Source organism: Melanostigma gelatinosum (genome assembly GCF_949748355.1).
Source record: "Melanostigma gelatinosum genome assembly, chromosome: 9".
NCBI classification, from domain to species: Eukaryota; Metazoa; Chordata; class Actinopteri; order Perciformes; family Zoarcidae; genus Melanostigma; species Melanostigma gelatinosum.
Genome location: NC_136642.1, coordinates 15,274,236 through 15,287,854, shown reverse-complemented (window position 1 = coordinate 15,287,854; position 13,619 = coordinate 15,274,236). Strand labels below are relative to the sequence as shown.

Below are 13,619 nucleotides of genomic sequence, written 5' to 3'. Positions count from 1 at the left end.
GCAATGTTTTCTGGCACAAAGCACAATGGCAGAAAATGAGCATGAGTTAATCAAATACGATGCAGCGCCTAAAAAGAAAGTATTTCCAGAAAGTAAAGATTGAGTCACTGGGGGTTTAAAGTTCCTCTTCACTTCTCTAAACTTTTCTATAGATACAAGGCTGTGGTCATGCTGATTTGTCAGGGGACAGCCAAAGAAAACTGCGAAATTCTGCTCCAAAGCATACTTCCAGAATCAATTCATGCAAACAGCAGCAGCCTTCCTCAAACAATAAATGAGCCACGAGTCCACATGGGTCAAAAGGACAAACTCAGGTTGGTTAAGATTCTATTATCTATTTCATTATTTTCTGTTCCTTGCATCATTTCTATTTCTGTTAACAAAGAAAAGATGTACTAGCTCACAGGTTACAGAAAGCAAGCTGCAGATCTTGAGCGAGTCATCCATTACATTAAATCACTCTCCATCCTTTCATTATGGACGTGCAGAATCATGTCTTTGTTATTCCATTGTCCCCTGAATCAAAGTCTGTTTTGCAAAATACATTACAACTTTTTTCTCCCTTTCTATTCTGTAGAGTTGAAAGTGAAATGGGTTGCAGAATATGAAATATGGGGAACAGACGACGAGGTAGTTGGGTAGCATCGAGTAAATATGTGAATTTTATTATATGTTAGACATTTTGTTGTGCTTGTAAAACGTCACGAAATACTACAAAGCCCTGCTAAAATTGCAGAGGTTTGTCATTTTATTTTTAGAGGGAATTCACACAAAAATACTTTCTAATATGAGCAAATATATATTTCTCACAACCTTCTCTCTTCTGTGAATGGGTTCGTCCCCCACAGATTACACTGTGACATATAATGTCTTTATTTCATCATTTTTATGGGTTTTAAGTGTATTTACTTTTGGCTAGATTCCCAGAATCTACTGTACATTCAATTTCCTGTGAGCATGCATTCTTCAGAAGGAAAGTGCTACAACAAAGAATTAATTATAACGAGTGAACAACAATTAAAAGCAGGAACATTTGGATTTCTGTTGGATAACTTATGATACTGTATAAACTGGCAATACAGTCATTTTCACCAGACAGACGTTTAGACTAGGCAGAAGAAACCACCAGTGATACATGTGGATACCAGCACTCCAAGGAGATTCTCAACAGCATTATTTAGACCCAGATGGTCAAGATTGAATTCTAACTCTCTTAATTTTTTGAAATGATGCATTTGGGGAAAGGGGAAACTTGTTCATCACTGTTTTACTCTTGTGTTCTTCCTTTGAGATTCTCCGAGAGGTAATAAATGATGTCGCTGTGGTCCCATGACTGACCTGGGTACCGTCTGGTCCAATCAGATCCAGTGACCCCATGGTGCTGTACAGGAAACGTGTGATCTTCATGAAGTTGTCGTCTCCGATGGACCAGGAACCGTCGACCAGGAATGCCAGGTCAGCCTTGGCCTCCTTACACACTAGACGGACAGACAGCAAGACAGATGGACAGATGGACAGGAGAGATATATAGATTTAGTCAGCACATATTTTGTCCCTTCATTTAAAAAAGTAACTTCATAAAGAATGAAGGTCTCTAGAGGACAAAGCATAACTTGAATGTTGAATTCAAACTCTGAGTAAATATGCATAGTATGAAGCACTGCAAATATACATCTGCTGAAAAAGGTTAAATATGCAAAGGCTGGGTCCTCAGATTAATTTGCACACTCTAGAGTTTATAAGCCAGAAAGTATAGTGCACACTCTAAAATTCAGAGTCTAAAACCACAAAATTGTGCGATATCCAATGTGTTTGTCTGTTGCTTTCTCCCTTCTGTAAGCTGCTCATTCATATTCCTGGTCCAGCGGTGACTCTACTTATTCTTCTCAGGTTTCCAAATGATTCCGAGTAGCCTTATCTTTACTACAGGAAAGTTGTTTGTTGGTTTTAACAACTTTTCAAACTCCAGTTCTTCGCTACATTCCAAAGTGCGTTCATGAAGATGTCAGCCTCAATAAAAGCCTTCACTGTATCAATGCTGCTTACTCGGAAAAGTGGTTTTAAATGTAACCACAACAAAATGAAAGAGGAGAGATGAATGAAATCATGCAAACGTCTGCTTTACTGGTGTTCCTGCTTTTTGTTAGAGACAAATGCTATTATCGTATATTTTTTAAGAATTTCACAAGTGAAGATTTCATGCTTGTCAGAAATGTCAAGTTAAGGTCAGCTGGAGAGAGTTTTGATGACACGGTGTTATGTGGCTGATTCTGATAAAAGCTGTGATTTTACTGAAACTCTGTCTTTAGTCTCAATTCTCATCACCATTATTTCTCTCTATCTCTGGATAGAGATACAGGATATTTTTCTTACTTCTTTCTGTCTGTAGCTACCACAGTGTCTTTCCCACTATGTGTCTCTGTTTCTGTCTATTCCCCTCTGCTTTCTGTCTGCAGATCTCTGCCTGTTCTTCTCATCGTGCCTGCCCTGTTTCCTTCTCTTCCCTCGTGCTGTTCTTACTGCCTGTCTCTCTTCCACTTACCGACATGTGTGCACCTTTGCTTTCTCTTTCCCCCGCCATTGTTCTGTCCTAAGTAACAGACCTGCCATTAGGAATTATGGACAGGGGGACAAAATGTTCAAAATCAGGACTTCATCCACACCCACTCTAGCAATACCACCGCCACTTCCACCCTTTGCTCTAAATCCTAACACCTCAACTTTGCCAAATTGTTGTACTTGATCCCCTGAAAGGCTGGTAAAGGTTGCCTGACACTACAGACGGAGGCATCGGTCTGACAAAGGTCAGAGACTTAGACAGAAACACCAACAGACGGGCTCAGCAGGTGTGTCGGTTCATGTCTGTGGAGTTTGCTGTGCTCTTTTACCGGAGCCCATCAGACAGGACAGAGGAGGAGTATCTTCTGGGAGGTGGAGGGTCGCACTCTGAACTTGTAACCTCTTCTGTTCCTAATCAGCGTGCTTCATGGACTGAATGCTGTGGTGTTTGGGGGAGAAACTGAAACTGCACTGAAGCCAAAGCTCGCTGGGTGCGATCAGGTTAGCTTTGCTGAGCCTGAGGTATTAAGCTAATAAACCAGAATTAGAGTAGCATTATTTATTTTGGCATGAGCTGCAGCCCACAGTGGTCGGTGTATAGTTCATACAATAAACTCATTGTGGAATATAATTAAAGTCTAGTAGGCTTCCTGTGTGAGACATTCAAGTCGTCTCTTTTTATTTTTGCTTGTTTAGTTATAGTGCCCCCACAGTTACTTCCAGGTCACTGTTAATATTTTGAAACTAAACAGTTCACAGCTGCGTAATCAGTACAGAGTGGCATAATGCTGTTTTAAACCTGTGTTGTTTCCTGTTTCAAAATCATGCCAGAGCTGTATAGCTTGCATTGGCAATTGTAGTATCTGTGATTGTTTTAAATTTAGGAGCAAGACAACCGCTCTGTATACTTGGTTACAATTACGTTGTTTTCGCATTGGATGTATTAAAGTTAGTGAACGCAATCAAATTTTGGAAAGAAGTTATTACCACCTGTATCCGTTTCTTAAAATTATACAGAATGTCTGTTGATGACACACATGCAGTATGACAGCTGTGATAGTTTGCCTGCATGGCTTTGTATGATTTTAACTAAAATGCATTTCAAGAGCTGATGAACTATTGTGTCAGGTCACTACAGTCACCATAAAAAGTAATTTGATCACTATTGCACAACACTAGAAGAATAATATGAGTGTGTGTGTTTTTTGTTGGGCTTCCTGCTCACCTTCTTTAGCAGGTGGGATGGTGGGAGGGGGCTCTGTGGTGGGGAGTTCAGTCGGAGCTTGAGTGGGCGCTGGCACTGGACACACAAACAGATACACAAACACACACACATGGGGGAACAAGACAAGGTCATCGATCATGATGGCAGCGAGAAGTGGCACCATCATCAGGTTTATGTTCCCGACCCCACACACACACACACACACACACACACACACACACACACACACAAGGTAGCACAATGAGACAGCAGCAGCCTGTTTCTATCAAACTGAAAGTTTTCTAATCCTCTTCCTTCCTCCGACAGCTGAGTTCTGGACTTTTACAGAGAAAAGATTTGAAGTGCAATTTTTAGAATCTATGTGGGTACATAAGCGATCCAGCTCAGTATTTTACTTTCTTTCCATCACTGGGATACAGCAATCAGACTTTATCTTTCTCCTTTCCTTCTATATATCTCTTTTTCCTTCCCTATATAAGCTGGGGACAGTAGGAGAGTATTTATCAGTCTAGTATCTGTCTGACCAAAGGGTATTTTTTTTAAAGAGTCAAAACAGCCCCCAGGTTAACGTATGTCTCAGTGCCAAACCAATTACTTTGCAGAAAGCAATGAATACTGTCAAGCCAGGGTACAGCAAGTAAATCATCTTGGAAACATCCACAGAAGGGGCACATACTTCATGAAAGTAGATATAACTACCTCAACAAATGTTTCTTCAGCTTCAACGGTAACTTTTTGGTGACGAAAAGTGATAATTAGTAGATTATTTGTTTGATTCAATCATCATCTTACCAATGTATCTGTGGGCAGTATTTGAAGGTAACAAAGTACATTTACAAGTATTGTTCTTGAGTCATTTTGAGGTATCCTTTTCTTACTGAGAATTTACATTTCATGCTACTTACTCAACTACATTTGTCTGCCAGCTATGATTACTCTGCAGACATAAAGATGCGATAGTCTAATAAAATATACTGTATCGTTAGAACATAAACTACCTCACAGTATATGAAGAAGTTAAAGTTAGCTCCACTCCAAAATTCAGTTTACATATTAATGCAACAGTAATTACTAAAAATATATATATATAAAACCTATATAATAATGAAACAATCTGAAAGGAACTATTTTGCACAGTTCACTTTTGTTACATTTGTCTCTCGATTAAGCATCTAAACAATTCTACACTTGTCTATGACCTGTTGCTGAAATCAAACTGTAGATCTTCCTGTTGAATTTAGTTCACCGCTGTCAACTCAGAATCTGTGAATCAACATCAGTCGTAGAACCCGTGTGCGTTTACATATGCATCTATCCATCGTTCTATAACCCTGGCTGTGAGCGGAGCACTCCTGGTCCCTGAAGCTGTGCGGCGCTCCTCAGCTCCTCAGCTGACCAATGAACTGCAACAGCAGCTTTTATGTTCTCAGAGAGAGAAAGGGAGCGAGAGGAAGACAGAGAGAGACCTACTGCTGAGAAAGTTGCAGAGGTGAGACAGATGTATGGCAGAAGGTGTCTACGGAGGAGGGGGCAGATGGAAAGAGAGACGTAAAGAGAGATTGGAAGGATTATGGGGAGAAAATTGAGAATGAATAAAGAAAGGAGTGAGTGACAGTGGACAAGAGATGTGTGGAATAAAAGGGTTGACTGATTCAAACACCTTAAAAATGTTGATGAAAAATGGAAATAAATGGGATGAAACTCAAAACTTGCCGATATTCCACTGCTTTTGTCCACTGCATACAATGTATAAAACATTTGTAACATACGCGTCATGTCAGTGATGGAAACAGAAGGTCCTTCCATTTCCTGCATCTGGGTGTGAATGCTGATCTGGTACTGGCTGCTGGGAGTGAGGTCATAGAAGCACTGTCGGGATGCACCACCGCCCAGGCTCACTTCCTGTCTCTGACCATCTGCAAGCACAGAACAAAAAATAAATATGTTTAATGAATCAAGAGTCATAAAATCCAAACAAGCTCAAATCGCTCTAAAGCTCCCATTTCATTTACAGAGTACATTTTCTATTTTTCAGCCATTTGCTGCATCAAGTCTGAGAGCTGCTAAGTATTACTTTCTTTCATGGTTTGATACCAAGCAGCTTTATTGGAGCAGACAGGTAATTTAAATTAAAGTTTAACTGCCAAAGCATATCAGGTCACCTGGAAATTCATAGTTGATGTGAAAATCTTGCCTTCAGCTTTATTTATTACAGAATTTTACAACAAACCAGATTAAAAACGACTGCAATACATCAAACTATCCAATACCTGGCAGATATAACAGATGAATGCACCAAAGAAAAGGTTAACTTGAAAAATTAAAAAAACTAGATAACCATGTCGTTAAAATCGCTGTAAGAAAACCTCATTATATCCCATGAAAAATGAAAAGAATCACATTTATTGATTCCTTTCCCTTTGTCAATTTATTTTGGATTGCAGACGGCAAACACTTTTGCAACACATGAAAACTTTTGAAAACCCATATATGGCCAGCATCAAATGAATGAGTATTTATATTCGCAGCCAAATAGGGACAAACTGGAAACTGGGAGTGCACATACACATGCACTAATAGCTGCCGTTTGTCAGTTTCATTAGTCTAATTCTATTTCCTAATGCGTCTTTCATCTTGGGGAGCGACGATATCGCTCCTCCTCCACACAGGTACCAAGCCATAGATAATGCAGTTTAGGGAAACGGCTGTCACAGAGAGTGCACTTTTCCATCTGAGAAGGTGTTTAAGCAGCTGGTTGGCTCTGCATGCATTAAACACAATCTCTAAACTCCAGCTAGAATATCCAGTCGCTGCTCAGGCAGACGGGAGGGAGAGACGGAGTTAAATAGAAAAATAAGGGAGGGAAGGAAGCCGAAAGAGACACGTCTTTCTCCTTCTTCTGGTCTTTTTTCTGACAGTAAAAGGCAATGAAATGTGGACAAACATCACTTACTGTGCACGTTTCCTTCAAGTAGAAATTGTTTTATTCATATTGCTAATCTACATTCACCAGGCAACACTCACGTTTATTTTAATCAACACTAACTTCCAATCATCTACTGAAACTCTGTCAGGCAAATCCATTATAAAGCAGAGGAGGTTTGTGTCACTAGTATTGAAAGTTGCTGTCAAGTTAATAAGCACACAGGCATGAGAGTGGTATTGCTCTTCTCATAACTCTTGGCAATAAAACAAATCAGCATAATCCCCAAAATATCAAAATATTCCTATAGTCTAACTATAGTCTTTCTTTGGAAGTAACACTTTAATTCTGAGAAATGACCCACAGGTGTTCCAGATTTAAATAGTATGTACATTGCATGACATTTTATTGTGCCACAGAAATAATAGAGAAATAACCCTTTCTGCAACATTATCCTATTTTTTTTCCAGAGCTGTCTGTGAGATGATCTGCACCAACACAGTGGTCTCATTGAAATGAATGAGTAAGGCCAATATTTTTGCCACAGACCACCTATCATTGGGAAAACCTCAGCTACTGAACATTGATGCAGGTGGTACAATTTTAACATCAACTGAAAGCAGAAAACCTACATGTTGTATTGCAGGGGTATTCAACTGAAATTCCAAAAGGTCCAGATCGAGAAAATCTCCTCGGGCAAAGGTCCGAAACATTACAATAATATCTAGCTCGCGCTATTCACTGCCATATATATATATAAATATATTCAAGAAGCCTAATAGTAGTAACAACGTCTCTGTGTAGTCAACAACTGTCAAATCAAATAAAGTACACATCAATTATATTTTCACAAATTATTATTCTCAGTTTTCTAATTCAACTGGATGGATTATAAATAATACATAGACATACATAAATAACTGTTCTTCTCATTTAAAGTGAAATAAGGTCTGGATTAAAGGACATGAATATGTGTTTGACTCCGTAAGTGTGTGTCGATGTGTGAATGAATGGCTTCATGCATAGATGCATGCATGTACAGCACTGCAAACTTCAACGTCAATAATAAACACATAGTGGAATCAACACCTCTGTGAAAGTTTTTTTTACAAAAACTAAACATTCATATGTGAGCTGTTGTAATGGATTGCATTAGATTATATAGTACCTAACAAAGTGACCAAGGAGTTTAAACTAACACTAAAATGACTGAGTTGCTTATTTTACTGGTGGACATCTGTAATACATGTAAAACATCTGTAAAACATAATGTGCACCATTCAGTGAAATGGCTTCTGTCAAAAACAAAACATAGCAACGTTTATCATGTTTTTGCCACTTTGGTGAAACACCACTGTCAGATTGATGTAGGCTACATGTAAAACACAAAAAGAAAACTAAGTTACAGCAATAAATACTGCACAACTTTATGCTTGTATGACAATCGCATGGTCGTATTGCATTGAAGTATTTGTGTACGCGTGAACCCTATCGACACTGCGTCGGTTTCTGCTTCCTGTGACTTTTTGACACATGCTAACATTCAAAAAATAAACACATGCAAAACATTGTTTTTCGTGGACAAAATTAACAATAAAAAGAATGAGCAGAAATACACCAAGTAAAACTTTCCCAGGGAACCAAAAATCTGCATGATATTTGCAACAGATGGCTGCATAATGCAAACAAACATTGTGAAGACTGCTATACAGGAAGGAATATCTTTATTTCTCTGTTGAAACAGTGACAGCATTCTTTATATTTTATATAAACCCCTGCTGTACAACCAACTGCCCTCTGTTCACAAATAAAAATAAAACTTGAACACGAAGGTATTCACTGCAAGTGGACCAGCGTCAAAATACTCTCTTGCCGACGGGACACATTGGTTGGTTTTATTAAGGTTTTTATATTTTAGATCGATTTCTTTTTTTTTTGCTGATTGATTTCTATTGAACAGATTTTGGTATATATTTTTTCTAATGTCTTTCTTACTTTAAAAGCTCCTTCCTTTGCTCCTTCCTTATTTCCTTCCACTGTCTCCATTCTTCCCGTTTATTAACCGAGTAAGCTGAGCATTAAACAGCTTCTAAAGGTCACACTCTGTCTTTATTCGTTGTATTTCTGACGCGATGACATGAGCGATTCTCAAAGCAGTCTCCTCCCATGACATTTATGGGGAGAGATCATGTGCATATAATTTTTACCTTCCTTTCTGTAAACAGAGAGACTGATGAATATCCTCAAAAATGAACACCACTGCCAACTGGAAATGACATAATGTAACACTTATTTCCTGTGAGGTGCATATCAATATGAATCCAGATGTCTGTGATGTAACCAACATGCATGTAACCATCACACACACACCACCAGAGAGTCATGAGACATGTTTAGAAAGGACAGACTGTAAATCAAATAGGAATCATATTCTGAATTTGGAGTTCAATCCAGCAACCAACTATCACAGCTCGAGTAAAACCTCTGATTTACTGACTGAATTGTATTCCAGTCACTTTGCTGGCAAACGTTTTCTTTCTTACAACGTGGACCATTGAAACATGTTGGAAGGACTGGAGGTGTACACCAAAATGTTGGTGAGAACAGCTGTGAACACATGCACTGTGTGACAGTGCATGTGTTCTAGGATCCAAGAGCTAACTCTGAATTAAACTTTGGTCTGGAGATATTTAGATTGGTGTTTTTAAACTGCAGTTCAGTTAAAAGGTGTGATTCAGACCATATTTCAGCAAGATGATCTAGTTGCACTTAATTTGCATTCGAAACAGGGGAGTCAATCAAGTTACCGCTTGGAGTGAGCTGCCTCTCTGGTGTCACATTATCACACAAAGAAACTGAACTAATGAAAGCACGAAATCACCACCACCTTTGAGAACAGACATGAGGACTGGCCCACACACATACACATGGATAACCCCAAACCCAAACGCTGTCGGTAAATGGACTTACTGAGTGTAGACTGTATGGAGACTCTGTACAACGTGGCACGTAGAAGGGGCTGCCATTGGACGCAAAGGCTGTTGGGACGTACCTGGTAGGTCGACAAACCAGAGACACCGAGGAACGCTGGAGGTAGAGAGACAGGAAGATATAGGAGCAACAAATTACAACATGAAAAGTTTTAACTTGTTGTTCTGTGTCACTTGTGTTTGTGGTCATTTCAAAGGGATTACAGATGTGTGCATGTAATATGTTATAACAGATGTTTAACATAAGTGTCAAAAACTGTTTTTGATAAGTCGTAGCACCTTTTCACATTTTCCAACCATAAACTTTTCTCTTTCCTTATTGTCTCTTTTGTCTGGTAAGAGGGTTAGAGCGGCATTAAAAGAGACAAGAAAAACTTGAACATCTTTTTGGGCTTCTGAAAAATTTACAGCGTACCATATAAAGCGGAAATGGCGTAAGTGCATCTATACTGACAGTTACAGTTAAAACACTCAGCTGCCTAGATGTTAAAACAGATCACAAAGTAACACAATGAGTCAGGCTTGGTGTTTCTCTGCATTGTGGAGAACACAATGACGCACGATGCAGCAAAATGCAAAACACGACAAGCTTGTTTAGTGGTGAGATTTCAGTGTACCATAGGCAACCTCTGTCTCTCTCTCTCTCTCGTTATCAGAATATGCTGATGGTACAAAATAAACTTGGGCTCTGGCGCCAGTAAATAGATACTTTAAACTGGGACCATATGGCAGGTGCCTTATTTTAAATACTTGTGAATAATGCATATTTCAACCCATAATATCACTCAATGATATGCAAGGATACACACACAACACTCAAACACAAACATGCAAAATGCACACTGCCATGTACAGAAGTAAACACATGAATACAGACATATGTAATCATGCACCATGTCATGTGTACACACAATAAGTGATGTGAAAACTGTGTCAGGCTGGCAGTGCAAAAATAAAATAATCAGCTTAGCATGTTTGCACAGGAAAATGGCCGGTTCATAACCAACACGAGGCTCTGCATTTGGCTGGATTGCCGTGATTGCACTGGCCAAACATTCTCTGCCCCCAATATACTGTTGACTAATAATGTTGGTTTTAGTTTCCACCAAACACTTTCTTCCTTCTACGTCTGCCTGTTTCTCATCATGTATTGCTTTTACATGTCAATGGCTCATATTTTATCTTTATCTTCCCATGAAAGCATCTTTCATGGTGAGAACAGTACAGAGACAGGAAGGTGTGAGGGAGTTGTCACTCATCCTACAGTTGGATGATTAAGGAACAGATTAAGGATAGCCCATCACTGGAGCACAAATGAATACAAAATGTGAAGTGATGAATCCCTCTACATTTAGTTGTTATATTTTATTTCTCAACATTTTTATAATAAAGTTAAGGCAAATTGCATTTCAGAAAAAAAATCCAAATCTCTTTTTCTGTGTGTATTAACGTTTTCATGGGCTGTTAAATTAGAGCATGTTTTTGACTCGTCCCTTCTGGCCAATCAGACAGTAAGCCCTAAAGACAACAGTAGATTTTAAAATAAAGAATGATACAGCACTTTTTCAAAAACCACACACAGAAGAACATGTTGGGTGATGGATAGTGACACAGTACTCTTCTGAGAGCCTGCCAGAATAGGTTTAATTAAGAGTGAATGCATACATACATGCATGCACACATATCTTCATTACAGACACATTTCTCTCTCGCTCTCTACGAATAGTCAATATCGCTCTCGCTCTCTCTCTCTCTCTCTCTCTCTCACTTCCGCCTTCTCTGACAGTCTATTTGTTTTAGATGTGAGACACTTTCAAGCCTGCATTAGTTCTTACTGCACCTCCTGATACCACATCTTGACGCAAAAAGGATTTTTCTCATTGGCTGACTTGGAAATATTAATATCCCTCTGTCTTCTATTTGTCTGTTTGCTGAAGTCTCAATGGAAATTAGAGTGTATGGTATCAGCAGGCAGTTAATATGCATGTTGTTCCTTTTCCATTTTCCTTACAGTTTGCTTTTCTGCTGCTGCCATTACTGTTGTTGTTTTCTGTGCCTCCTTCTAATAGCCACACCGTCCTTTTAGACAATTTTAGACTGGAAACGTAAGGTGATGTTGACATCCCCATTCGGGCTCGTTCTGGAATGACTGATGTTTCAATTTGATATGACTTTCCAAAAGTAAATCAGGTTATCATCAGTGACAGCTCAATTTAAAATTACATTTTGAATCTCACTTTCATAAACCTTTTTTTTATTATTATTGACCTCAGCAAACGTGTCTCTGCAAACAGTGAGATAGCCTTATCTATTTACAGTCATGCCAGATGTATTATACAGATGTACAATGAGAATGCTTACATGTCTTGGCATTCACGAGCAGCGGTTCACTTTGTCCTGTAGGGTAGAAAGCCGTCAATTGAACACTGTACTCCGTCCCACTTAGTAGATTCAGAAGCAGCATGGAGTTCACATCTTCACCGACAGTCGTCTCCAAAACTGGTCCCGGAACTTTGAAAGACACACATATGCATGCATGAGCACAGACAGGAAGGACAGAGAATGATAGGAGTTATTCTTCTTTAGAAAACACGCTGCAAATCAAATCCAGTTTACCGTGATTTGTATCTTTAAAAAATGTATTTGAATCTTTGCAAAAACAGTTTAATCCCATTTAGAATTGAAACTCGTTACCCGAGATGGTTTTACATTTTTCGAACACATCGGTGAGTCCTAATCCTTAAAACTTTTTCTCATGTAGCTAAAGTTAAAAGTGAACACATGCATAGCCAGTATTGGATATGTTAGAATGACTTAAAGGGAAAATTTGCCACGTTTATGTGGATGTTTTAGGCTCGCAGCTGCAAAATCTGTTGTTCTGCCAGCATCTAGTGGCATCATTTGACGTGAGAGTGATGTAGTTGGAGGCTAGGAGGAACTACAGGCTATTTCATCCGTTATTTCTCTAGGTAGCCAGGAGACGTGGTCTAGCGGATCATGCATAGAGTGTTTTGGATAATGAATGCAGGCTGCGGCTGCAGTAGGGAGGATATTGCCAGCGGGGACCCTCCATCATCTGAGCTGCCGAGAGCAAACGTTGACTGGTGGTAGTGGTACCTTTGCTCAAATTGCCCTCCAATGCCAACAGAAACAAAGTCAGCGTAGGCATTTTTTGTTGGATGTTGTCATTGGCGCCAACCGCAAGACAGCCTGTGTGTCACCTAATGCTATTGTAAGCTTTTTTTGTTGATTTGCCTTATTAGCAAAGTGAATTTAAATTGGGTGTTTATCGCTGCCATTGACAATGTGGAAAAGAATAAAGAGTTGTTGCCATCTTGATTCACGGTGGTTCAGACTCGGAGCCTTCGTGGTTTTTTTATTGCATAAGTATAGGCACATCTCATAACCCTTGGCGACACTATGTTTTGGCTGGGTGTCAGTAGCCCGCGCGTAATGCAACCACTGCTTGCTCCACAAGCAGAAGCGCTCAGCTTTCTCTGTAAAAATAGTGCACAGTGGGGAATTTATTGCTTCAATAGACTACATTCTCCATCAACACTGATTGGACGTTGACATAATAGGGTCACATCTTACGTTTTCCCTCATCATAATTATGAAGTGAGACTAAATCGCACTGCAATTCAAGAACAATGTCCTTTCTCTATTTTCCTGTTTTCTACACTGTTGCTGGGGACATACAGCTCTAGTTTCAATCTTTCAACATGATTCATTGTATGGAGCCAACTGAATTAGCTAGCCAGCTACAACTGATAAAATCAGGGAGTTGTAATTTCAGCTGGCAAAATGAAAGGTCGCCATGCCAGAAATGAGAAGATGCTTCTGTCTACCTCTGCCCGAAATCAAAAACTCATTGTTTAAAAAAAACATTGAATGGTAAACCTGTTTCCATTATCAGTGTCCA

At 39.3% G+C, this 13,619-nt stretch overlaps 1 protein-coding gene across 1 annotated transcript in view; it reads right to left on the bottom strand.

Moving 5' to 3' along the window:
* col14a1a (collagen, type XIV, alpha 1a) overlaps nt 1-13,619 on the bottom strand; it is a 129,964-nt gene that overhangs the window by 64,351 nt on the left and 51,994 nt on the right. Inside the window, exons 22-26 of the mRNA XM_079275921.1 lie at nt 12,059-12,208; nt 9,678-9,794; nt 5,554-5,700; nt 3,785-3,859; nt 1,339-1,478 (exon numbers count right to left, since the gene is read on the bottom strand). Of these exons, the coding sequence (XP_079132047.1) occupies nt 1,339-1,478; nt 3,785-3,859; nt 5,554-5,700; nt 9,678-9,794; nt 12,059-12,208 (629 nt within the window). The remainder of the gene's footprint in view (nt 1-1,338; nt 1,479-3,784; nt 3,860-5,553; nt 5,701-9,677; nt 9,795-12,058; nt 12,209-13,619) is intronic.